Here is a 26971-nt window from a genome sequence, read left to right as displayed (position 1 = left end):
AAAAAGAATGTAATCTGTTCAGAACAGAACTACAGAAAATAACTACAAAATAAGAGAAAAAAAGTTGCAAAGAACGTAATCAAAGACCAAAAAATAATAATAATAATAATAATGGTTAAATCTAAGAACTATTTTAATGGAACTAAACACTTTCTTTGGAAGTAGATGAAAAGGACCAGACAAAGGGCTGGGTGGAATTAAAATAAATATGAAATATATTGGCAAGAGTAAACTGTTCGGGGAATTGCCAAGAATACTTGAGAAGGTGCTTGGCAACATTCTGACTGAAAGGTTATAAGAGGTGAGAAAGTGCATAACTGGGGAAGCAAAGTGTGGGTTTGTTAGGCTTGTTGTGTGCAGACTCAAGAATGTGAGCCATCTGGTTGCTCCAATACTTCTTGGAGGAAAGTTACAGCATTCTGGAATGGGCTTTACTACAGCAGTTCTAGTCCCGACTATTCTGAGAAGCAGCATCACAGTCAGATATTTCATAATGTATGTTAAATTAGGTGATCTTGATGGCATTTTCACTATCTTTAGGAGTATCAAGTTGAATGAATCATTTCCATTTTTAAAATGTCCTCCCTCAGTCTTTAAAGGTGGTTGAAGCTGGGTTTGGAATCAATTAGCCAAGTTCAAAATCTAGTCCTACCACTGTGACCAATATTTTACTGTGTGCCCGAGGTAGTAAGGCGGCATAACTTCCAAAGATTGGGGCAAAAATATGCCTAAACACTGGGAAGCTCTTAGCTATTACATGCTAGGCAAACAATATTTCTCACACAAAACATGCCAACGTTAAATTTCCTCTCCTCCCCAAATTCTGAGAATGAATTTACAGAAACTAATGTTCTAACAAATCAGATGCCAAGCTGCTACATTTTTAAATTAACATATATTTTACTATCTCAATCACAGCAATCTCATACAGTAAGTTACACATAAAAATATATTTAGCATAGTATCACATTTTTCTGAACTACAGGTATTTCATGATAAGTATATACATAGGACTGTTTCATTAAAAGCAAAATAGTTAATCCCTGCTAGGTTCACTGTATAAATTACGTGGCATCACAGTTTGTAGTTAGTGTTATGTGAATAACAACATGGTATCCAAACAAAGAGAAAATTAAAAACTATATAGTATAGCAACCAGCTAATAACAGCCATGATGCTTTAAAAGGTTGGAGAGAAACTCAATACAACAAAATAAACTATACAAGCAGATTCTTTAGAAAGACTAGAATTGTTTTAAATCTGACATTATATACACACTGTATCTACAGGTATATTAATATACACTGATAAAAGCCCATCTATAATTTTGAAAACCTTACTAACTCACATAAGCAATGATTCTATTAAGCTTTCTTGTTGGTGGGAAATTAAAATAAAATACTGAATGTAGAAAGCCATTTTGATCATCTTTTTTCAGATTTTCTTGAGCGTGTATCCTTGTTTTGATACTATTTTGCTGTTGGCAACTTTCTCTAACAATCATTTGAAGATGTCAATGACCAAAAAAATGTCAGCAAATGTACAAATATTGAATCCCCTTTGAATTCATGCCCACCCTTGCAAATCTTCTTCCCACCAACCCCTCCCTGCACACTGATAATGTAACCACTGGCCGTTGGTATAAGTTTCATGACATGAAAGGTGAAAGGATTATATTCTTACAAATCCTAGAATCAACAACCATGCTTTTAAAATGTACAGTTTTAGGTCACGGATAATGTTCCACAAAATTCAGAAATCAATGCAATGGCATCAAAAGGCTACATAAATGTTAAGAGTGACATCTTGATACACTTTTGAACTAGATCAAATTATGCATTTAAATCTACCTCCAGGGTAGAGAAATCTTAATGGCTGGCAACAGCTTTAACTCATTTTTGTTTTAATACAACCAAATTGCAGTGGAGTGCAGCTGTGTGGAGTTTATGTAAACTTACTCCCAGAAGTGTGAATGAGAGATAGCGTAAGTAAATGTGCGTGTGTGTGCTCAACTCTTTCTAATATTGAGTTTAAAGAAAGATGAAGTTATGTATCCAACTGTTTCTGATTCAGGAATCAAAATTTCATCTGGTTTGAAAGGAATAAAGAAAGAATTGATTTCTAGGAACAAGTCTGTATAACAATGATAATACGCTGCAGATCAAATAAAGTACAAAGTAAAATGTTATTTGAAAAAATAACCCAGAGACTTCAATTACATGATCTTACCCATATTCAAAAGACCACATATTGAATATATTTATTAAAATAAACTACTTCCAAATTAACTATTTACAGTAAAAATAAGAATCTGATACATGTGCAGAATTATCATTGATTATTAGAAAACAGAGCACGCCAGGCATAATGTAACACATACAAAGTGATATCTTTAGAATACTAGAACAGTCAAACAAGAGGCTATTTTGGCAATGTGGACAATAAAGTAAATACTCGGTTTAAAATTTAATGTTCTATTTTTGAGAGAGAGAGAAAATCTTGGAAAGTCCGCAAAATGACACCTCCATGATTTCTCTACTGGAACCCACGAAATGTAAGTAAAACTTCATTTTTGTTTTTTAAAAAAATGGGTGTGGAGGGGATGAACTAAGAGCAAACATACGTGTGAATGTTTTGTATAAACTTCAAACAATTTTACAATGATCTAAAAATGTTCTTCTTGATTCTTAAGTTGCCCTTTTAGTTATTATTCTGGTGCTATGTTACATAAATGAGGCAAACACAGCAGTGAAAGAGCTATGATTTTTTTTTTTAGTAAAAGAAAGTAAATTGGTTGCCTGGTTCTGAAAAAAAGAAAGAAAAAGAAAAAAAAAGAAGTGCTTCTCTTCCTCATCTAAATGGAAAAGCAACTAAAGGTTGCCTAAAAAGAGTAGCAGCATCAACTAGACCATAAACATTTATAAAACCACATCATCGGGATTGGCACCTATGCTGTATATTCTATTAATAGGGCATATCTGTTTCTCTTCTCATAAAAGTTTGCTAAAATACTTATCAGCATATTTGTGTTTTTAGCCCTTTTGCCCCAAAATAAAGGATTCTGAAAAAATATTTTTTTTTTAAAAAAAAATTATCTATAAACCAGATGGGAGAGCTGGTTTGATTTGTAGTTTAATTGATTGTTTGGCAAGAATCTGTGAACCTCACTTTTTCGACAACAGGGATCGTAATAGTAAGCATTGAGGCAAGCATCACAGGAAACTTTAGAACAGTAAGTGCATGTGTTGGCAGCTCCTGAACGGTTGCAAAAACCACAGCGAGAAGAACCCAAAGCTTTGGATTTCGAACTGTGAGATGCTCGCTCTTGAGTCTGTAACATATATTGTGGCTTCTCCCTTCCAGAAGATCCGGATGTACTTTCACCTGAAAGTGATTTGAGTGAATAGTTGCTTTGTTTTATTGCTGGATATTCTTGTCTGCAGATGAGCACATTGTCACATTTTTGGCAAATGGAGGTGCCGCAAGACAATCCGCAATTTTGGCACTTAAGGGAAGAGGTCTCTTTGGCTAGATGTGTACGTTTATGGTAACTTGGATTGGCGTCATTTTTCAGCAGCCACACATCATGTTTAGAGGACTCTTGTCTTTTAAACACGCTTCTAGAATCAGGGTCGGTATATAAATCTAAATCATCTTGAGGGGAATAATAAGTACCAAATGGCATACCTGTTCTTAATATGCCATTGGTGTGGGATGAAATTGGTAAATATTCCTCAGTACATCCATGTGGAGAACTGGACATGGCTAGGAGGGATGGCGATGGTCGGATTATTTCATCTTTTATGTCATCTTCAGTATCAACCAAAATGGGCTCTTTCCGGAAACTCAATGATGCCATCAAAGGTGGCTTCTTACTATCCAAGTAATTATCATATGTGTCCACTGATTTAGAAGGTTTGCTAACTTTGGGTTTGAAATAATCTTTAGAGCCTCTTTCACTGGCAGATTTCTGAAGTACCATTCGTGACATGGAAGTGTTTAGATTCTCTTTGCATTCAGCACGGCGTTTCAAGGCATCTGAACAGCCACGAACATCATCGTTGCTATTTTTTCTCTCCTTTACAATGTCAAGTTCAGAATAACCTTTTTCCTTCACCTGCAAGTGAATTTCGATCAACTGTTCACATTCCGTTTTGGCCAGAAACAGTTCAAATGATACCATCTTGACTTGAAAGGTATCAACCAGATCTTTGAGTTTATAAATAGTTCCAAGTTCTTGAACGTATCCCATCAAGTTTAATATCTGTTTTATATCTTCATCAGATAATGTAGACTTTACGTAATAAACAAAAGGGCCTGTATAAGTCTAAAAATAGGGAAGAGAAAATATTTATACATATAATTAATGAAGTCAAAACTTACTTTTGAACTTCTTATATATATATAAAAATTCAAGAGATGTCTTAGATTATAAAGACTTCTTGGACACTATCCAAAAGAATTCTATTGATAAACCATCCAACATAAACTTAATATCAAATTAATATTAAGCCATATTAATTTCTATCACAGTACATCAATATCAAGAATACGATAATCAACTTCAGTATTTGGTAAATTGGGTAGTCGATTCCAACTGAAGCCAAACCTTTATTTTAGTTATGAATTATCAGTTAATTTTTCGCTTGTACTATTTTTGGTCAGAATCAGAGGTTGCTTGAAGCTTTTCTGTAACAGACACTGAAACTCCAAAGAACATTTGACAAGAGGAGTTGAAACTTTATAGGTAGTCCTCATTTAGCAACCATAATTGGTCCTCAGCAACTTGATCACTAAGCAAAGCAGTCGCAAAGTGAAACTTCAATGGTGCTTATAATTGCATTTCATTTTTCTGTTACCTTATAGATTTGCAAAGGTCATAAATGCAAGGATTGGTCATCAAGTTACTTTTTAAACCATTGAGACTGAGAACAATTGCTAAACAAGACATTCACTAAAGAATAATTACCTGTATTACTAGAAGGAGAAATATAACATCAGCTTAGATTTTGGAGACTTGGGCCCAAGTTAGGGTGGTTTAACAACTTCAGTGTTATAAAAGCCTTTTAGGCTTCTTTTCTTACAGTAGGGACAAAAAACCTGTGATACTCCATCACTAACAAGGGTGGTTTGGGATTGCTAGAAATTGAAGCCCGTCAGCATGTAGAACAGCCGCCCCCAACCTTTTGGCACCAGGGACCAGTTCTGTGGAGTGGTTCTCCTGCGGACCGGAGGGGGCGTGTTTTCATGTGTTACCTGCTTCACTTGTTTGCGGGGCCCAGTTTCTGGCATGCTGCGGCCCAGTGCTAATCCACGGACCAGGGGTTGGGAACCCCTGATCTAGAGGGCCATTGGAATTTTTAAATCTCTCCCTTACATGGCAGGATCAGAATACCATTCATTCAATTTTACTTTCAGGTAAATGTCAGCATTACCAGGAAAATCTGGGATAAAAACATTTTTGCTTCCCTTGAGAAAGTATTGTAGTCCACTTTTTAAAATCCTTGATGAAATATTTCTGCCAAATAAGGAACAGGAGAAACGAATGTTCATATTTAAGATTATATTTCTCATTTGCACCTTATTTTTAAAGCATTTTCATTTCCTTTTTAGACTTCAGATCAAAGCAAATAAGAAGTCAGCAAAAAAGGATAGATAGCATAATGCCTTGTATTATGAAGCACTATGGAAGATTCTTCATAACATTTCCAAGAAATACAAGCATACTGTACTTAGATCCCAAAATATGATATATTTGTACAGGCTTACCTTTATATTTTTGAATTCCTTCTTCCAGGGGTAAAGAAAAAGATTAATTCCGACTGATTCTAGCACTTTGAATGCATTCTGGAGTGAATGCAGACTTGAAGCTCTCAAGGATCGAAGTGAATTTTCAGCAATTTCATAAAACTTAATTAACCGGAATCTATAAAAGGGATCAATCTTGGGAAAGCAGAGTAAAGCTGAAGCTGCCATTTGTAGATTGGTAATTGGGCACTGCTTTCTGTCAGAGGTATCCAATTTAGATTCATGGAACTGTACATATTTCCTAAATACTTCGTCTTTGTATTTTGTATCCATCTGGAGTTGGATTTAAGCACGCTCGTGGGCGGCTACCTCATCTCATTCATGGCTCTCTTGAAGCCCACTGATCAACAGGAATGTAAGACAGCAGCGGAGTAGATTCTAAAAAGAAAAAGAAAAAAACAAGACAAATCACATCATAGTGTCATTTAAATTTTATCAAAAAGTATTTTCAACTATTTTTTTTCCTGTCCAATAGAACTACAGCTTTTCTGAGGATTCCTTTCATTTCAGAAAAAAAGAATAAAGTATTTCACATGAATCAGCATAAATGCTGAATATTTATCTGAGCCTAAGTCTTGACTGCACGGGTTCTCCGGTACTATTGCTGTTTGCACTAAGATACCTGATTTTTATTTCATACCGGGAAAATAGAATGAGAAGATACTGCAGAAAGGCAACAAGGCCTACTAATTATATAGCATATAGTGGTTTCAAAATGTTTGTCCTTAGCATGTCAATTCTGAACTGTATTTTACTAATTGTCGTAACTCTGGGGGGAAAAACCTTTATTGTTATTTGCAATAGGGATGGATACAAAATTTGTCATTTTGATGCAAGCATACAAATTTCTACTTCCCAATTATCTATGCAAATTGAACATACCAGTGTGCCACAGTCAGAATTATATGAATTTTGTGATGCAGTGTGTAGTGGCATATGAACCCGCATACATTAGGAAATTCTCTCCATAAAAATGTCCTTATAAATGTGCATGTTTATACTGGGTGAATGTTCATACTTCTAAAATATAGAGGAATTGAAGGTTGCAAAATTGGGGGGGAAATCTATTAAAAATGAACAAGATGTGTTTCATATCCCTAATCTTTAAGCAATCCAATAAACCTTTCTTGTTCTTTTGGGAAACAGAGAGCTGCAGCTAATCTAAGCTGGGTAACAAAATTATAGCTGTTATGCTGATTCTCCCCACCTTCATCTACTCATTTAGAAAATCCCCATGTACATTGTTTTTAAGAAATATTGTTTGGGATCCTGGTTTCTAAGAACTCTTTAACATGGAAAAATGTTGTGTGGTACAATACAGAACTGCCAATATTTAAAATACCAATGCTGTGTTAAAAAAAACAAAAACCTAAATATATGCTTATCAGATAGTAGATACTAGCTAATAGCTTTATATATAGCAATCATTAAGTCTTTTGCAAACATAGTTTACCTGACCGCACCTACAAAAAGAACGATTACATCTTAAAAGCCATTTAGAAAGAAAAAAATTCAACCACCCATAAAAATTGTAATCCTTTCCCAACCTTTTATTGGAAGCAAATCCCATTGCCTTCAGTGTGATCACTGCTAAGTGAAAAGGTATCAGGTTAGACCACAGTTGTGATACAACTCACAAATGTCATATGATTATAATTAAATTGCAGGCGATTCTGAAAGATTATCACACTGATATCCTGCTGCAATTGTATACAGACTCCCAATAACTGGCAATGTGAAAACAATAGCAATACAGATAAAAAATACAGTAAAACATGAATTAGCATACAATCCAGATTGCATGAGCCTTAAAACATCCCCCGGAAAAGGTGTTTTCAGAAGATTCTGGAAGGTGACTAGAGTTGGGGCCAAATGCAGTTCTCAAGACGGAACCATTCCAGAAGGTCAGCCCAATGACAGAAAAACAGTGCTTTTGGGCCTCAGCATCCCATACCACGTGAAAAGGAAGGGAAGGGTAGGGGAACTACATTATGAAATAACAACAGTGAGAAGTACAGTAGTGCAGTATAATGTTTTAAAGGATCAAGACAGACTTTCTAACATTCAAAAAGTCTATAGTTCAAATCTTATTTAATCTGAATTGTTCTATTTTTGATTATTACTAGATCGTGATTGGTTTTTATCATAGGTGAGGCAATTTTATCATACCCAATCAGAAGTCCCACAAAGTTCAATAGGAATTAGTCCAAGAACTAAAACCTTACTCCTGATTAAAAATCCTGAATAAACACTTTTATTTAAATTGCTTGCATTTTTTTTAATCTAACTTTCATCTACAATCTCTAGACTTATCATCATCCAGATATATCATCTCTAATGTCTCTACCACTGGGCAGAAATGTGAAACTGATCACAATAGGATTACTCAATAAATTTAAAAGACACTAGAAAGTTTTCCCCTCCCAGAACATAAACACACCCACAAAAGAGAATTTTTGATGTTGTCTTCAATACTATGCAACCACTTCAAATATTTAATTCCCATTAAGAAATGTTGCTTGCCAAACAAGTGCTTTTCTCTAACCTCAAGTTTTATCTATTTTTCACCCAGTTAGAAGGATAGCATTTTAAATGCATTTCAAATTCATTTAATTAAAGCTTAGTAAATGTCTGTGGAAAACTGGCAAACTCATGATACTTCCCACAGTAACAATATTTTGAATTCCTTATATAACTTTTTCTATTTTTTTAAAAAATGTATTTCTTTGTCAATTGTTCACAAATATCAGCATACAAAGGAAAAGAGAGGGAGTATGAGAGAAAAACACATGAAGAATGTGCTGCCTAGGTTTATTAGTGTGATTCTAAAAGTCTTATTCTCAGCAACATCCATTCTTTCATCCAGACAAAACATCAGGCTGCAAAACACAATTTCAAATCTAGTAAACACAATTGTCCTCTTTCCTTTGCATATTATAACACTTTGTATTTAACTTGCCACAGACATTTACACACACACACACACATGCTTGAATGTACAACAGCACCTTCATTTTCAAATGGGTACTGTCTGAAACAGAAACACTATTCAAGGCAAAACATTCATTTTTATCACAGAAATTCTTCCTAACAGTGACAATTTTAATTTCTCCCCTCTTAACATCTTCTTAATTTCACTCTTTGTCTTAGTGTAATTATTCTGAAATAATATACAATTCATATTTATAATAATGCCCAAATTATTAGGCTAAGGTGGAAATCTGAAAAAACAAAATCACAAAAGGGGATTATAGAAAACTATTTCTTGACTGTTGCCATCAAAATTACAGGGCCATGACCATTGTCAACAGAAGTTAAACATAACTCAAGGGGGGAATTTACTTTTAGCTAGAGTACCGATGGATCAGATCAGAGTTAAGATAGCATTTTATGATCCAACACCAAGTTGCATTTGAGAAGTGCAGAAACACACACTTAGAAGAGTGATAAATCCATTCCACCATTGTTCTGCTGCAACTATAACTTTCTTACAATACTTTAGAATTTGTTTCTCATCATCCAACTATATTCTAAAAAAATAAACCAATTAACAACTTGTCTAACACTAATCATAGCACAACAGATGGCAGAGCAATCCTGGCTGATTGCAAAAAAGCTAGTAACCAGAGCCGATTATTATTTGGAAAGAAAAAGTATTATACTGACTCCTAATAACTGTCTGGACAAGTCCTTAAAAGTTTTTTTGGATGGTCCACCGGGCGTTCAAAGAGTAGACTGAATGAATGCAATGTAAAGCCATTCTTACCAATGCCAAAACATTTGAAAAGGTAGCAAGACATTCCTCATTCAAGAAGAAACATACCCTTTTCCCCAATATAACGTTGCACAAAATAATAATGGAAGACCCTTTTTTAATGCATTTCATATTTCAAATCTTTGTCAGCGCACAACGATGTACAATGAGATTGGTTGAACTCCCTCAGTGCACCCCACCCAACACAATACAACTCACAGTGAAGACAGAAAATCCCTAACCCAATAAATCATATTAACAAAACCACCCAGTCCTATTGCACCAGTGTGAACATGAGAGAGAGAGAGAGAGAGAGAGAGAGAGAGAGAGAGAGAGAGAGAGAGAGAGACTGAATCAAAACTGAACAATGGAAATTGTAATTAGGAATCCACGCGAAAAAAGGGCTCCCTTATTTCAGGAATATTTCAGGAGCCTTGGTGGTGCAGCGGACTAAAGTGTTGTTAAGTAGCACTTAGCTGCCAGCTGCCTGCAATTACTGCAAGTCCAAATCTCACCAGGCTCAAGGTTGACTCAGCCTTCCATCCTTTCGAGGTAGGTAAAATGAGGACCCGGATTGTGAGGGCAATAAGCTGACTTTGTATAAAAAAGAACACCGCTTGGAGGGGGGGGGGGCGAAAGCCCTACTAAGCAGGTATATATAAAAAGTATGAAGGCTATTGCTTAACGCATTGTAAGCCGCCCTGAGTCTCCGGAGAAGATATATCCGGCGGCATATAAATCGAACCAATCAATATATATATATATATTTAAGGACCTCCACCTACATCACACACAGAAGTTGCAGCTATTACATATGGCAAGCAATGCTTTTCACCCGCCATCTCTAGTGGGTCTCGGTCTCCCTTTTTAGTTGCAATCTCTGTAAAACCCAAAAGAGCGACTAGGAAACTCAGAAGGGGAGCCCATATTGTATTTATTCCCTGGCCCACCAGACCCCCCCCCCTTTCTGGACCTCTCAGCGCTGGGCAGCTGAGGAGGAGTAATTCTCTTCCTTGGGGGATGCGGGGAGCCAAACCAACCAGCAGCCACAAACCAATGACGCTCAAGGCGAACCTACCCGACGTCTACGAGTAAAAGCCCAGGACCCGATCTCCTGCTTAGCTGAGCCTCCGTCCTCCCTCTTCGCTTCGCGCCCACCGACTCTTCGCTTCTCCCACCATGCGAACTGTGGGGATCCGACAGCAGCAGCAGCCCACCTAAAACCACCGACCAGCAGCCGCCTTCGACACTGGCCAGACCGGAAGACAACTCATGACCCGGAAGAACAATCTCTTCTGCTTTCTCTCTCTCTCTCTCTCTCTCTCTCCTGCCCACCTCGCCTTCTACCCGGAAATGGGATTCGTCTTCGCGTCGTGCCCCTGATGCCTATTTGCCGAGAGCGCAGGCGCAATTTCCCAGGGCTCGCGGAGGTACTGACACGGATGACGCGCGTGCAAGGCGCATGCGTATGATTTTTCCCATATGTGCTCGCTCTGCTGTATGTTTGCCTGCTTTCCAAACTGAACGGATGGAAACTTATCCAAGACAAGTAAGAATGCATTGTCGCCTACGTTCCCGAGAGCTTCCTAAATCGTCCTATAAGAGGTGCAGATAAGAACTTGAGTTTTCAAGCCACTCTAGCTAGAATGGCCAGTTAAAAAGGGATTCTTTCTGGGACACCCAACTCACTTTCTGTGGTCTTCTCCAATTTGGTGCTCCAGCTGTCTTGAGAATTGCAGCCCAACATCTAATAGTAGTACCAAGATGGAAAAAAAAGTTGGTGAAGGTCTGCAAGACCCTTGCCATTTTTTCTATGAAAAAAGATAACACGGATGCCCTTTCAGAAAAAGTTATTTCTGTGGTAGCAGCTTACACTGTCTTCTGGAGTCATCCAGTCAACTTTTTGCAAAATAATTGTAATGAGGAAAACTTTCTATCACTTCAGGGATCACTGGGCTATGCTTTTGAGCTACTGGTGGGGATGAATGACAGAAATGCGCATTGTGATATTACAGTGCAAGGTTTTATGTACTTCCATCTGATGTTGGGATGCAACCATGAAAATACAGGTTTGTGTCAATGCATATTTTGTTGTTTTTTTAATATCATAGTTTGCATTTATGATAAGGGATAGTGTTGAATCAGAAACAAGCCAACGATATTAACTGTGTGAAACCACTCTGAATTAAAGTTGAAGGTTGAACAACTTAAGAGAAAAATACATAATGCATAACTATATAATGCAATTATATAGTTGTATGCATATGGTATTTTTAACGTACTGTAACCTTATATTTGTGAAAGGGAGAAATTCTCAAATGCAATTCTGCTGCTAGGGAATGCTCTTGGGATGCACTCACTTTGCAGTACTGGTTAGAATGCCCCTCTCTTCAGTCCTGTTCTGGAATCATGGTGAATAGAATGCTTTTTACATTCCTCAGTGTCTTTGGTAATGGTCTTAATCAGTCACCCTTGCAACTGTTCTGTCAAAAGGATTATTTTGCAAACCACTAGAGCAGTGGTTCTCAACCTTCCTAATGCCGCGACCCTTTAATACAGTTCCTCATGTTGTGGTGACCCCCAACCATAAAATTATTCCTAAGACCATTGAAAATATGTGTTTTCCGATGGTCTTAGGCAACCCTTGTGAAAGCATCATTCGACCCCCAAAGGGGTCCCGACCCACAGGTTGAGAACCACTGCACTAGAGAAATGTACACAAATACATGTGGACAAATGTATGAGTATGTGGAAGGAGGACTGTTTGTTTGTTTGTTTGTTTGTTTTGATTTATATGCCGCCCTTCTCCGAAGACTCAGGGCAGCTTACAATGTGCTCAGCAATAGCCTTCATCCTTTTGTATATTTATACAAAGTCAGCTTATTGCCCCCACAAACTGGGTCCTCATTTCACCTACCTTAGAAAGGATGGAAGGCTGAGTCAACCTTGAGCCTTGGCGAGATTCGAACCCTGCAGTAATTGCAGGCAGCTGGTCTTAATAAGCTTAATAACAGGGTGCCTTAAACCCCTGTAGTACCATTACTTGTCCCAGCTTCTGCCAACCTAGCAGTTCGAAAGCATGTAAAAAATGCAAGTAGAAAAATAGGGACCACCTTTGGTGGGAAGGTAACAGCATTCCGTGCGTCTTTGGCATTTAGTTATGACCATGGAGATGTCTTCGGACAGCGTTGGCTCTTCGGCTTAGAGCACTGGAAATATTCAGTGAGAGGCCAGCTTGATAGAGTAATACTGATGTTTCTTACACTTAGGCATTTACTAGCTTGGATTGAGCAATGATTGACTGACAGTACTTTCTGTGAGTTTCATACAGACAACAACAGGCAGAAATTATTGGAGATCTGCAGATGGTAAAGACAATACGAAGGAATTAAATGTTGGTTTCTCAACCTAAATTTCAATATTTGTAGTTTATCCATAATAGTTCAGAGGCAACAGCTGAACTTGGGGAGAAAATAAGATATATTTGTTTCAATGCAATCAAAATTGTTACATAAATGAAAAATGTGAGAAAGCAATGTCATCAATGTTTATATTATCTTCTTGCATCATAAGGTACAGAAAACTTAATCCTTAGATCAATTGACAGATTGATTTTACCAATCTGCACAAAATACTACACATGAGTAACAACATAAGTAAAATATTAACACATTATCCATCTCTTAAGTTGATATCAAGAAAACATCCAACAACCCTTTTTGGATATTTTAAGTGCTGTTTTCCCTGAGGCCAAAGACAAATGTTGAATATTTAGATAATTTCTAAGAACATCCAAAGAGAGATAAGTCCATTTTAGCATTTTAATACTGTGAAAAATTGTTCTGTTTTTAAGGGGCTTTTACCCTTGTCCCCTGCATATTTCTTTCTAGACATGCTGAACTTCCACCAATCCCAACCAGCAAAGCCCCTGCTAGATGTGGAAGATGGGAAAAGAGGTCCAATGCAATGGGGGAATATATGGCTGGAGTAAAGTTTTTCCACCTGCTTTGTTCGTCATACAAGTGAGCTCCGACTCAACCTCAATACCTGTGATTAGTGGCCTAGGATGTATATGCCATTCTGATCCACTTGGTTGCTTTGAATCATCCACGTTGTAACTCTTGAATGTCTCCTCTGCTTGATTTACCACCTGTAGCCTATAGGTCCCTTGGGGTTCTACCACTACCTACCTCTTTCACATAGAGAGACAGTTGTGATAAGTTGTTGGTCTTGTTTTGTATGTTTGCCTGTTGCTTAATCAAGGATCCTACTATTAAGTGGTTGAATTTTGCTCTTATCGCATCCCACTAAAGTTTATCATGGTTTGTTGAATGAGCTAATTAGTTTTGCTAATTCAGAATAATTTAGAGTAACTTTGTCATTTTGAACGAACACTAATCGGCATACATTAAAATGAAATTTCATTGCATACAGCTCTCAAAGGATCTCCACCTCCAATGTACACTACATAAACATGGCAAAATAAATAAATACAAAATGATGCATATACCCACATATATGACACGGAGCAGCTCACTGAATCGGGTTTAGATCCTCTCAGTCCGTTCTAGATTACAAGGTTCGCATCTCTATATCACGTGACCCACTTCGATATTTTTCTCCCCCCGCCCTCCAGCTTTTAGCCTGCCTTGATTTTCTAACCACCCGCGCGTCGCTCTCCCCAACCTCCGCCTTGACATCAAACGCGCGCTCCTACGCGCGCGCCTGCGCACTTGTCCGCTGTCGCGCGTGATGGGCGGGGCCGAACTAGATCGGCCCTTTTAGGCCGCCGTCGTCGTCTGTAGTTTCGCGGTAGTTCTTCTGTGAGGCTGCCAGAGTGGCTTCGCGGAAGTCATTCTGGAAGATGGCGTTGGCCGAGGCCGGTGCTCGGTTGCCGGAGGGAGCGACGGGGGAGCGAGTGGACCCGCTTTCTCGTTTCACTTGCCCGGTGTGCCTGGAGGTGTTTGAGAGCCCCGTGCGAGCGCCTTGTGGTCATATGTGAGTAAGAAGAAGAGGCGGAAGCCAGGCCACCTCAAGAGAGGTCGTGTGAGAGAACTGGGTAACCATGGCAACGGAGAGTGGCCGGTCGGAATTGAGGTTGAGTCGGGGAGCTCGCTTGTCTGAGGAACAAAACGGCTGGGAAAACTTTACCCCCAGCCTGGTATTCTCCCAATACATGGACCTCAGTCCCCATCGTCCACATCTTAGCATCTTAGGCTTGCTGGTTGGGGTGGGTGAAAGTTCATCGGGTCTAGGAAGAGCTAGGCCGGGGGGGTGGGGGAAGTATTATAAAAAGCCCCTTAAAACCAGAGCAATTTTAAATCGATCCTCTACGTTTTTCTAACCGGATGGTCCCGGTTTTGGTTTTGCTCCTTCCCCTTATGTTTAAACTTTTTCTTTTTATCAACTTGGGTAATAAAACAATCAGCTGTGCAAAATTTTAACTCATTGCAGCCCGTTTATCTCTCTCTAGATATTACTGTAAAGCCACCCGAACTTTCAAGAATCGCAGCCGGTTGGTTGCCAGGGCAGAGCTATTAATACAGTTTTCATAAAACGAAAGTGAAATGAGCTTGTGGGCAGAATCGAAGGGAAGCCTGACTCTTAGTGGCTAGGTAGGAGGGATTTTTTGCTCATGCAATCTTTTAAGCACAGCCAGTAATGTTTTGTTTTTAACCAGAATTTCTGTGCAAAAGTTTTAAAAGTGAAGGAGTCCAGTCTTTGGGGTCGCTCCACTGAAATTCTGTAATTGACACTTTTTTGAGATAAAAATGGGTTAGAGAACAAAACGATTGAATAAATTTGAGGCGCATTTCAGTGGGGCATTTCTTTCTGCTAATTTTTACTTTAGCTCATAATCATACGTGAGGGTGTAAGAGTTTTGGTTTATCTGTTCATTATGCCTTTCAAAACCTGTTCATTCAAAATGCTCATTTTCTGTTTACATCTTGCTGAGGCTTCCATTGTTCGCCATTAGGAACAGGAAAGATACAGCAAATAAGTCTGCAGGAAGCTAAATACAATTTATCTCTCTTGGGAGACAAAATCCCAATGAAAAGACATTTAAAATGAAAGGAAAAGTAAGAGCTCTCATATCTCCCTTTGATTTAGGGGTGACCAAATGCAATTTAGATAAAGCATAAAAAAGATATTATATTGGTTAAATAGAGTCTATTTAAAGATTCTTTGGAGATAGAAATAACAAGAACAGATGATGAATTTGCTATATAATTCTTATTTGTAATGGAGTCTTGGAATTAGAATGGCCTAAGTTTGAAAGAAGTAAAGTAAAATAAGTAGTACTAGTTTTGGATTTATCCTATTTTATCTAAGCAAGAGCTTTTTGCATATTTTGTTCATTAAGGCAGAACTGATAGGCAGAGCCTAGACTAGGTTATTAAGCATTTAGAAACTGACAAGACAGTTACAGATAGTCCTCGATTTAAGACCACAATTGAGCCCACAATTTATGTTGTTCAGTGAGACATTTGTTAAGTGAGTTTTGCCCTATTTTATGACTTTTCTTGCCTCAGTTGTTAAATGAATCACTGCAGTTGATTAAGTTACTAACCCGGTTGTTAAGTGAATGTGATTTCCCCATTGACTTTGTTTGTCAAAAGATCGCATGACCCTGGGACACATTACAGGTCATAAATATGAACCAGTTGCCAAGCATCTGAATTTTGGTCACATGATCATGGGGATGCAGCAAAGGTCATAACTATGAAAAATGGTCATAAGTCATATTTTTCAGTGCTGTTGTAACTTTGGTCACTAAATGGACTGTTGTAAGTCGAGGGCTATCTGTAAGTTCAACCTTGTACCGTGTTTCCCCAAAAATAAGACCCTGTCTTATATTTTCTTGAACCCTGAAATAAGCGCTTGGCCTTATTGCCATTCTATCAAAAAGCCCGATTGGGCTTATTATCAGGAGATGTCTTATTTTGGGGGAAACAAGGTATATTCCTGAGAGGATGATGACGTGAATCTTTCAAAAAGGTGGCATCTATTTTTACACCTTTGGTAATGACCAGCTGCCAGTTGAGGTATTGTTTTATCTTCCACCTGTATGCAGCTTTTTTTGTTAATGTGCATACAGTATGGTCATGGTTATAAATATTTTGGATGTGATAGGTTGGAAACTACATCTTGTTCCAGGCCTTCACAACTTGAATGTCGTATATTATCAAATAATAACTTTTATTTGCTGTCTCAGACCAAAATACAAATATAATTGCAAAAGAACATGAGGAAAGTAACATCATACACAGTTGGCTACCAGAAGCCTTGGCTGAGAGGAATTACAGCGTTCTCCTCTAATAGTTATAGCTCTTAAAAAAATTTAGAAACCTGAAAAGTAATGTGTGAGGAGCCATCCCCTAAACAGTATAAGGTCAAATTACTAGCATTGGATCCAAAGAGAGACAGTAATTTAGTCCTGTCTGCGTTATACATAGGGCAGTATAAAAGAACATGCTCCACAGTTTCAACCTCAACTCTATCACAGGGGCATAACCGCTCACTTATCGGGAGCCTCTTGAATTGTCCGTCCAGCAATGCTGAGGGCAAGACGTTGAAACGAGCAAGGGAGAAGACTCTTCTATACTTAGGGATGGTTAAGGTATAAAAATATGAGGCCATCCTCAGTCCGTAATTGTTAAATTGGCTGAAGATCAAAGGGGAGCAAGTTTTATTGGCTCTAGCTCTTAGATATTGCAAGTCTATGTCCACAAGCCATTGAACTACCCTAGATTGTGCATCCTTAAGGCCATAGTCTCCCAATGCATCCCCCGAAAAATCTAGCAGGTGGAGTTTCTTCGTCAGATATTATCAGCTATACATTAATATTGTGCTCAGAACTTTGCCTAATTCTGCAACAGAATCATTTTGTAAGATAACTTTCATCTTTATTGGTAATTTCTAAATTGCATCCAAATGATATAACCTCAGGTACTTCAGAACTGTAACATTCTCTTCTCTCAGCTATAATCTGATGTAAGATGTTTTAGGTATACTGGGATTGTGGCATATATTTATTTTATCTTTCCTTACCTGGTTATTTAATTATATTCATTTGCAATGTTTTAACATTTATGGCTTTGTAATTGTCTCTGAACCTGGTTACTGGGTGGATTAGAAGATAACCTCTATTGCAGTACCAGCATGGAAGTTTCTACTTCAAACCCTGTTAGATATATGCATTCTTAATGAAGTTTATGCTGAGCTATTTTGTTTAAAAATACTGCTAAAAAAACAGGATTCAATTCTTGCTATGTATAATACTATTGTAACAAGATTTCATCTTTGAACGTATTTCTATCTTACAGTGCACACACACTGCACAGTTAAGTATACCACTCTCATTAATGAAGCTGCAAGCAAATTTTCTGGATACTTAAAATAGTAATTTGGTATAAGATTTTTTTTTCATTTAAGATTACATTGTGATGCATTGATACATTGTTGAGGTATGCTTATCAAATATTTTAATTTATGGGGGGGGAAGTAGAAGGGAATTAGTACATGCCTGTATTTTTAATAAATGAAAGTTCATATATTATTTTTTTTTTCTGTGTTAGCTTTTGCACGCCATGCATTCAAGAATGTCTTAAGCCTAAAAAACCTGTTTGTGGAGTTTGTCGCAGTACCCTATCTAATGGCAGCAGAGCTCTGGATTTGGAAAAGCAAATTGAAATGACAGAGGCTACTTGCAATGGCTGCAATCAAAAAGTATGAAAAACTAAGCTATATTTATTACTACCTACATAGAATGAATATAGATACAAATAAATATAGTGATACTCTGTCCTGATAAGCAATTGTTGTTGTTACAGAATTCGAAAAAGATTGTGGGATGGGGAAGAGCCAATTCAAATCTTTGAAAGAAATTCCAAAAGGGGACTTAATTTCTTCCATTGCCTCTACTAGAGTATTGGAAATAACAATTTCCAGAACTTATCATAAGACCAATTAGTTATATAAACAATAAAGAATCAGTAGACCTTACCAAAACAGACAGTTGTTGTTGTGCTTGCCAACACCACTGTGAAAATGATGAAAACTATGCAAATCCTCATGTCACTTTTTGCTGTTTTTCTTTAAGAAATGAAATGTTAATAGAAAGTATTGGTCTAATGTACCCTTAGATATGTTTTTTTAAGTAACTTAATGTAAAATGTATGTCAATGTGACATTTTTAAGGAATCATAGAATCATGGAAATGACCTTAGAAGACCTTTCATCCAAACCCTGACCTAATGCAGGATCCATTACATCTCTGACAGAAGAAACCTTCAGTGAAAATTAATAGACTTAATATGGCAGCTTTTTCCAGTAATAGTTTATGTAGTCAGAAGTTTCTCCTCATATGTAGCATGAACAAACTTCCTTGGATTATTTTTTTTTGTCTAATTCTGTTTCTGTCCTCTTGACAACAGAGACTGTCCATTACTTTTCTAAATGTCAGCTAATTTTCAGATTGCTGTTATATATAACCTCAGCTGGCTCTTCCCAATTTCTTTAACTGCACTTTGTAGGACTTGATTTTCAGATTCTTTACCTTTTTTGAGCTTATTTCCATTTGTTACAGGTTGTTACAGTCCTTTTCAAGTTGTGATGCCCAGAAACATGCTGGTTTCTGTTTTTTTTTTCTCCTCCAAAGCAGCTGATAGAAGTTAATACTTTTGTGCTGTTTTGAGCTAATGTTCTTTCATGAGTAGTATTACATTTTGATATTGCCTTATTCCATGAAGCAACCGTCGTAAAGAGTTTTGCAATTAAAAGTTCAGTTAATAAATTTCAGTTCAGGAAATAACAGGCATGCTTAATATGCTGTACCCTACTCTATTAACTTTGTGGGAATTCATAGCTTATTTGGCTATATATGATATCAGCAATTTTGATTCAGTGTCTAATACAAATTTTAGAGATACGCCTATATTTCTAAACTTATAAATGTAAGTCTACATGGCATTGAATATTTGTAAATATATTGAGATACTGTGAATATCTTAGTTTTTACTTGTAAATATTAATATTCTCTGAAAAAATTGATAGATCAAAAATTGTTTAAATATTTTTAAAGCAAATTACATATGGAAAATTCAGTGGGGATTATGTGATTTGAGAGTTATTTACTGCTTTCTGAGCACAGAATTATTTTAAAAAAATATTAAAAGCAAGCAGACATAATAAAAATTGAAGAACATTAAAACATGTACCATAATTTTTTGGACATTCACTTATAACATGTTGCATTATTATTGAGATCCTGTTACGGTGCAAAATTTAAATCAGATAAATTGATGTTATACTTCGGGTTTAAGTTAAAGAACATGATGAAAAGTGAATATTTTGTTATATTTTCTGTACAGATGTATCTCTCAAAGCTGCGAAGTCATGCAGCTGCTTGTTCGAAGTATCAGAATTACATAATGGAAGGTGTTAAAGCTGTGACTAAAGAACCATTACAGAATACCAGGTAATCTTGGTGAATTACAGCATGCCTGTTTAGAAAGTTTAAATTGTGTGCTAGTATTTATCTTGAACAAATGACTAGAGAGAAATCTGCTGTAAGTAAGGGATATGTGTTTCTTCTTCTTTTTCCCCACATGAAACCTTACTGCCAACCACTCTTCATTTGAATAGCAACAAAAGATGGGAAGTGGTTTGATGATTGCATTTCTGATATGCAATCATCTGATACGGCCAGAATTCCCTCCCAAATTTACTACCTTGTAATTCATGGCCTACTTGCTGTTTTTCCCTTTGTAAGTTTATACAAGACCATTAGGTTTAATACTGAAAGTGTTCCTCCAAAAGAACCTCTAATTTTTAACACCTGTAATCCAGAATTCTATGTAAAGTATGAGTTAATTGCTTTTGTGAACAACTTGAGAAATTTTATATAGCCATTGCTCACTTTAAGTCTTTTTCTGTATCAGGCTCACATGGGGGTGGGAGTGAGAGAAGCCTAAATCTGTTTGTGAAAGACTTCTTATCATAATTGTCATCAGTCCTCTTTTCTCAGACAAGTTAACTTTTGTGATCAAACTAAGAAACAGTAATCTTATACAGCAATGAAAAAAACTTTTGATGTATTCACCAGTTGTTCTTCAATGTTTTGTTTTATGTACTTTTTCCCTAAAACGTAAATGCCTTTTTTTCTGTGTTCCTGCAGGAGTGTCCCCAATAGATTTACATTTCCTTGCCCTTATTGTAGTGAAAAAAACCTGGACCAAGAAGGACTGGTAGAACACTGCAAAAGCTATCATAGCAACGATACAAAGCGAGTGGTAATTAATGCTTTTTTCATGGCATAGTCTGACTCAGAGATGAGCAATCCACAGGTTGCATTTGGTCCCCAAGCATCACATTTGTGCTCCCTAAAGTTGGTTAGCACTAAAAAGTTCAACCTTTTTTGCTTTGGGGAACTCTAAGAAGTGAAACAGATGCCTTAAACTTTGCAAAGATTTAAGGTAGCCATTTCACTCCATAGAATCTTCTAATCCTCTCTCAAATCAAGCCAACATTTTAAGATTTGGTGGGGTTAAGTGACAAAATTACTGTGAGCAGCCTCTGTAAGTTTTTAAGGCATCCATTTTCACCCTTAAAAATCCATACATCCAAGAACAGATTTTTAAAAATGGCCCCTTTCTCTGGCAATGTCATAACATTACCAGTCATATCATTTACAGGCCAAAAACCAGACCGTGCCTTCCTAGGAAAAATTGGGCATTAGGGAAATTACGTTATTGTCTCAAAGATTTTCTTGAGTTATGTTTTAGTCTTTTTAATGATAAGGGTGTTTTTTTAAACCATATGGAAATATTCAAACATTTGAAGCCTTTCAAGCAGGGGATTAATAATCTCAAAGCAAAATTTTTATTCTTGTAAAATGAATTCAAAACCCTAAATATATTGACAAAGGAGCAACATGATTTGCTAAATATGTTGATCTTTATTTCAAGAAACATTTAGGAAATTGGCCACCCAAATACTTATTTGGGAATATTCAATGAGATGAGAGAAGATAGTTCATAATATCTTTGTGCCTGATGAAAATGCGTGAGGAATGTATAAAACTTACAATTCAGGGATAGAACTTTCTGAGGACTCTAGAAAGCTCTTTTTCTTTTGGACTACATCTGTTTCTCCATTTCAGGAGTCATTGTTGATTTTCTGAAAATATCATTTGTCCCTCCCTTGGAGTGGCCAGCTCATATACGGGTAGTCTGGAGAAGAAATGGAGCATTCTGCAAGTTTTGAATCTTTATAATGCAACATCCTGAGGAAAAATGGAGTTAATATTGGGAGAATTTAGCATTACTTTCAAGGGCAGAACTTCTTTTAATCTAAGGGTCTTCTGTAGCCTCCTTGCTGATGGACATAGTTTAGAATGCATGGCAATGAGATACTACAAAAACTGAAGGGTAATTTTTTGCCAACTTTTCCAGGTTTGCCCAATCTGTGCGTCAATGCCCTGGGGAGATCCACACTACAGAAGTGCTAACTTCATGGAACATCTTCAGCGACGCCATCAGTTTTCATATGATACGTTTGTGGTAAGTTATAATTGGGTTTTAGTCTATTGTACAAAAACCTAGAGCAGCAAAATATTTTTTATAATTTCTGATTAGTCTTGTCCTACCAATTTGAAAACACGCTGCTTTTTAAAAATATGTCTTGTCATAATTCATTCAATATAAAAAGCAGCTAGGGAGCTAGGCCCTGAGCCTTTCTAAACTTTTATTTAGATAATAAATTGATGACAGAAGCTCAGGTAAAGCACCTGTTCTTTTGTTTGTCTTTCATGCTACTCCAGCTACTCCAGCTGTGATCGGTCCCTGGATTAGGCAAAATTGGTCCACTCACAGATACATATTTATGTCTTCTATTTTTAGGATTATGATGCTGATGAAGATGATATGATGGCCCAAGTCCTATTGCGCTCCTTGAGGGATCAATGAAAAAAGCAAGAAGTATTCTTAATTCTTGGCTTTCATTGGTGAGAAAAGACCACAGACATGACTTCCTCCAAGATACTTTGGCACACATAAACTTAAACTGAAGGTTCTCCAATGGTTCTTATTCCTGTCTTCATATTTCTAATTTTGTTTTTTTCTAATGGACTTTCTGTTGAAGTTCATCTTCTCCAAGGTCCGGGTTTTTTACTCATTTCTGGATATATTTTTTCTTATATCTGTTTCAGATCTGAATGCTTGCAGTCAGGAGACTACAAATATTTCTAATGTATTAGCACCTTTATTTTAATTAGTGTTATATTGTTTGACATGGATCATCAGTTAGAAGCCCAGGTTTCCTAAATACTTAGAAACTCTGGTTATTAGAGTCAGATATCAGTCCAGATACAGAATTTCATTTCTAATAAATTAGGAATCTGATACCTACTTTTGCAAAGCTGGATTTGGTATCAGCCTTCAGCAATATATAACGACCTGGTTGGAAATTCTTATATAGTAAGCCATTGGGTTTTTTCCCTAAGCGTACAATAGTTAAGGATGGTGTTTATCTTAATACATATTTCAACTCTGAACATTTATGCAGAGTTGAGATAGAGACTATGAAGAGATCATTGTATGGTTCCTGAATGATGAATAATTCAAGGTTCATCTTTCATTTCCAGCTTCCTAAAGCTGACTACATCTTTATGTATTTCTACCTCTATGCCTACAATTCAGAACAATCTGATAGCAACAATAGTGCAGACTTTAACATCTGGTTCTTTAGGTATAACAAATATTAAAGCCTCTTACACTTTGTGAAAACTCTGCTTCTATCTAATGCAGAAATTTGTTCATTCATAAGTGAGGCTTCCATGCAGACCATGGATATTTCATTTACTTAACAAATCATGCCATACAAATTGCCACATCCTGAATTCAGAGGCTGCTATGAATCCTTGTCATACAGGTTAATTCCAGTTCTGATTCTCCCACATGGTCTTGAATTTGATGATTGATTTTATTTTGTTGATTGAGGCTAAATCTGGCAAACAGGGATAATACCAACTAGCCCTGGTATGTATGTTTTCAGTAGGAACTGAAAGTATTTGTAAAGATCTGTGTCTTTACAATGGAGTTAGACTGACTATATGTACCTGGGAGCCCCGATCTTAAGACAAAATGTGTGTACATATTGCTTCACTGTCTACAGAGGAGAAGTTGCAGGTGGATTTCTACTCCATCATGTTTACTGAGAGTACTAATAAATGGAATAAGATTGCTGTGGTGAAGTGACTTACAAGATTTTGCTGGGATATGGTGATTGCTTTTGAATGTATTACAGTGTTTGGAGATTAGTCCCAAGTAATTTAAATTTTTAATTTTAGGGTGGCACAAGCAAGACATGTTCTGAATGAAAAACTACAAATGCCCGTAAGTGGCAAATACGTGTAAGACCTAAGATAGATGATGGATACTTTTGTTACATAATTAAATGCATTCAATGGCAGCTTTTTGCACTAAGTAGATGTGATGCTGACCTTGAGTGTACATTGGCCAGAAAAAGATTGATTCATACACAATTGGTTTAGGATTCATGTGGTATTGATCTGAAGCTTAAATGTGTATGTGAGAAGGACCTTCTGGAAGACGATTCCTTTAAATTTAGTTGTTGGCCTAGAGCCAGTAATGACATAGCATATCTGGCATGGATGTCTTGATTTAACTGCCAATTGCTCATGCTGCCTTCTAGACAGAACTGTTTAATTTATGCTTCAGCACTGACTAATAAGTCTTTGGTGGCTAGGATTTTGGGAGTTTCCACTGGATCATTTAGTGATTGTTCTGGTGAGGTTGACCAAGAAATAAAGAGTGCCTGGGTTATCGTGGGCCTTCTTCAAGTTACCTCTTCCAACAGCTGACCTTTGTGCGCTCCTCCCCATCTTGGAATGACCCCTGAAGGAGCCAGAAGGGAAAACTGACCATATATAGATGCCCCAAAGTGCCTTCTGCATGTATGTGAGCTCCTTGGGTCCAGGCCATTGTCTTTCAATATTTGAACAAGTAGAAATGTTTCTGCCAGTCACTTGCGGAATTCACAGGACACAAGGTATCCTAATCCTTGAAAGTACCCTTTCCCCCCCTTGTATTCTAAGTGCACTTCTAGTGTTTTAACAAGAGTTTTAGGAGTTCAAATTTGTCTTTTAAATAAAGTAAATTAATTTAGTTGATAAATTGTACAGAAATTTTGTTCCTTGTTATAGAAGTTCCAAAGCTGTCATTTGAACTAGATTAATAAACTGAATAGTAAATTGCAATCTCCCAGCTTTTGCCCTATCTCTTCTGTTTACTGTGAAGTGATGCTGGCATATAATGGGGTTGAATTCAGCAATCATTTTTAACTAAATCTTCTTCAGTATTGCCCCACTTATACGTTCTATTATGCAGCTGCAAAGTGGATCAGCGTAAATTAGACTTGGTTTGGATGAAACCTATACTTCAGCAGAACAATTCACTGAATTCATATCTGAACTTCCCAAGGATGCATTAATGATATGGAGTGACGTATCATTTTCTGCAGACACAATGCACTCACACAACACTTTTCTCAGCCTCTCATTGGGAAAATGCCACAAGGTTGAGAGGGATGCAAATTTGTGACTCATGGTTCTAGATGGCTGGTTTTAACTGGGCTTACTAGGAAATTGTCTTCCAAAATGGATGGCAGGGCTTTTGTAGAGTTCAGTTATTTTTCCTAGGGTTTTTTTTTGGTTTTTTTTTTTGTCTCTTGGAAACTACAAGTGTTTTCTCCAAGTACCCACAGAGTTCATTGTTTGGAGGAATCTGCCAAATCTGAAAGAATGTGGCATCATGTGACTGGGAAATGCTGGCTGTTAAATTATTCTACCTTTGCCATTCTTTGTTTCACCACGTCACCCACTCTGGCCCTATTGCACTTCCTGTTGTCTTTTCCAATTCTGTATAAAGTAAAGGTTTTGAAATTCTTTTGCATTAACTAACTTTTGTTTCCCTGTTTAGAAATGGGCAATAAATAAAAAAATGTTTGTAGCTCAGAGCTGAAACAGGGAGTCCTTGGTGCTCTCTGAGCTTGGTTGTTTTTTTGGCAGACACCTTATTATCCAAACTAGGTAACAACATCAAGTTCTGCAAAAATCCCTATGCACAAATGTTGGGTGGAAGATTCCTTTCTAATGGAAGTTTTCAAACTTTCTCAAGGTCAAATCCACCCTCAGTAATAATAATAATAGCACCATTACCTACCTATCTAATCATCCCCAAGATTGAAGTTTCCTCATATTCTTTTCCTCTGTTTATTTGGAAATTGAGGATCCATGAAGGCTGTAGGCCTAAGGAGATATTGTTGTACAATGATAGAACATCAGAGGCATTCCAAGATAACGTTTTAACTTCACTGAAGTTATTTGGGAGAAGTACATTCATCAACTTTTAATGAGAACTTGTACTGCTTAATTGCACATTCTATAACTGCTAGAAAGAACTGGCCAGATTTCTCATTTAGTATAATTCATAATTGGAACTGGCTGTATTGGTCATACTTCAATGTGTGTCTGATTTTATAGCCACAATCCTTCAAATTACCAGAACATTTATGATGTCAAGATTAGATTCCCATCTTCCAGTAAGCAAGTAGCAAAAGGAGATAGCCAGACTGAAATTTGGTGAGCATTGATGTGTCCATTCCATTGGTATAGGCAACTCCTCCACCCTTTGTCTGTGTTCTGAATCTGGGGGCATTCTAGAGCACCAATGCAGAGGATTAGTGGAAGAAGAGAAAGTGCAATAATAATTGAAGTCTGTCTCGGGATTTACTCCATGAAGTTAAGGCCTATTTATGTAATTTATATAAAAATGGCATTTATTGCAATAAACATTGTTCCTCCAAATCACATGCCATGACAATAAAAATATTAAGATACCCCAAGTTTTTTTCTTCTATGTTTGGTACAGTTGCCATTTTTTGAAAATGTCTCTTATTTCATTGTTATATTAAAAAAAATATTAACATCTGGACAGAAGAGAGCGCTCTTGCAATTCTTTAGAACTGTAGTTGTCAGTTGTATGGTATTATGTGTATCATGGTTGTTGTCTTCTTAGCATTGTGTTTGTTGAACAATATTTGTTTAATAAAACAGATGTCCTAAAAAAGGCATCTAACCACAGCTGCAGTCAATCCTATATTATGGATCATGCTGATAAATATTTTAATGATCCTTTCTTGATTTTCTTCCTTTTCTTCTGTTTCTGTACCAAATGTTTATATTCAACCCAGGTTAGTATAAATTCAGAAGCCAAAAGTGACATTCAGTAATCTAGTATGATGTGGTACTTAAGACTCACATTCAAGTCCACCTGTTGGGATTACTTTGGACCTGTTGCTATTCTTTTGCCTTTGTTACGAGCTATT

The 26971-nt window shown here is 36.9% G+C and overlaps 2 protein-coding genes across 6 annotated transcripts; one reads left to right on the top strand and one right to left on the bottom strand.

Annotated features, from left to right (window-relative positions):
* Nucleotides 1–880: 880 nt before the first annotated feature.
* Nucleotides 881–11009, bottom strand: SPATA2 (spermatogenesis associated 2). Its single transcript, XM_034413800.3, has 3 exons — nucleotides 10641–11009; nucleotides 5770–6186; nucleotides 881–4327 (listed from the first exon to the last, which is right to left on the bottom strand). Exons 2-3 carry the CDS (start codon nucleotides 6079–6081, stop codon nucleotides 3092–3094), a joined length of 1548 nt encoding a protein of 515 aa, XP_034269691.2. The 5' UTR covers nucleotides 6082–6186; nucleotides 10641–11009; the 3' UTR covers nucleotides 881–3091.
* On the top strand, nucleotides 10972–26726 carry RNF114 (ring finger protein 114). Of its 5 annotated transcripts, none has more exons than XM_087889104.1 (8): nucleotides 10972–11111; nucleotides 11508–11631; nucleotides 13453–13584; nucleotides 18142–18292; nucleotides 19936–20042; nucleotides 20742–20849; nucleotides 22018–22125; nucleotides 22465–26726. In XM_087889104.1, exons 3-8 carry the CDS (start codon nucleotides 13529–13531, stop codon nucleotides 22490–22492), a joined length of 558 nt encoding a protein of 185 aa, XP_087745230.1. In that variant the 5' UTR covers nucleotides 10972–11111; nucleotides 11508–11631; nucleotides 13453–13528; the 3' UTR covers nucleotides 22493–26726. The 5 variants fall into 5 exon arrangements, with proteins under 5 accessions (XP_087745230.1, XP_087745228.1, XP_087745229.1 ...); XM_087889102.1 differs by having other exon boundaries at nucleotides 20742–20856; XM_087889103.1 differs by lacking the exon at nucleotides 11508–11631 and having other exon boundaries at nucleotides 10993–11111; nucleotides 20742–20856.
* The last annotated feature ends 245 nt before the right edge of the window (nucleotides 26727–26971 follow it).

This window comes from Pantherophis guttatus, chromosome 3, assembly GCF_059756535.1.
Source record: "Pantherophis guttatus breed Tessera chromosome 3, ASM5975653v1, whole genome shotgun sequence".
Taxonomy (NCBI): Eukaryota; Metazoa; Chordata; class Lepidosauria; order Squamata; family Colubridae; genus Pantherophis; species Pantherophis guttatus.
The sequence above is the reverse complement of the archived record's forward strand: the minus strand, read 5'-3'. Positions and strand labels throughout refer to the sequence as shown.

Excerpts from the sequence above, each read along its gene's own strand:
- RNF114 (XM_034413802.3), top strand. The coding sequence starts at position 14,427 with ATGGCGTTGGCCGAGGCCGGTGCTCGGTTGCCGGAGGGAGCGACGGGG. Across the intron at positions 14,561-18,141 it reads CGAGCGCCTTGTGGTCATAT|CTTTTGCACGCCATGCATTC; the intron begins GTGAGTAAGAAG and ends TTTCTGTGTTAG. Across the intron at positions 22,126-22,464 it reads TTTCATATGATACGTTTGTG|GATTATGATGCTGATGAAGA; the intron begins GTAAGTTATAAT and ends TTCTATTTTTAG.
- SPATA2 (XM_034413800.3), bottom strand. The coding sequence starts at position 6,081 with ATGGATACAAAATACAAAGACGAAGTATTTAGGAAATATGTACAGTTC. Across the intron at positions 4,328-5,769 it reads AGGAATTCAAAAATATAAAG|ACTTATACAGGCCCTTTTGT; the intron begins GTAAGCCTGTAC and ends CCCTATTTTTAG.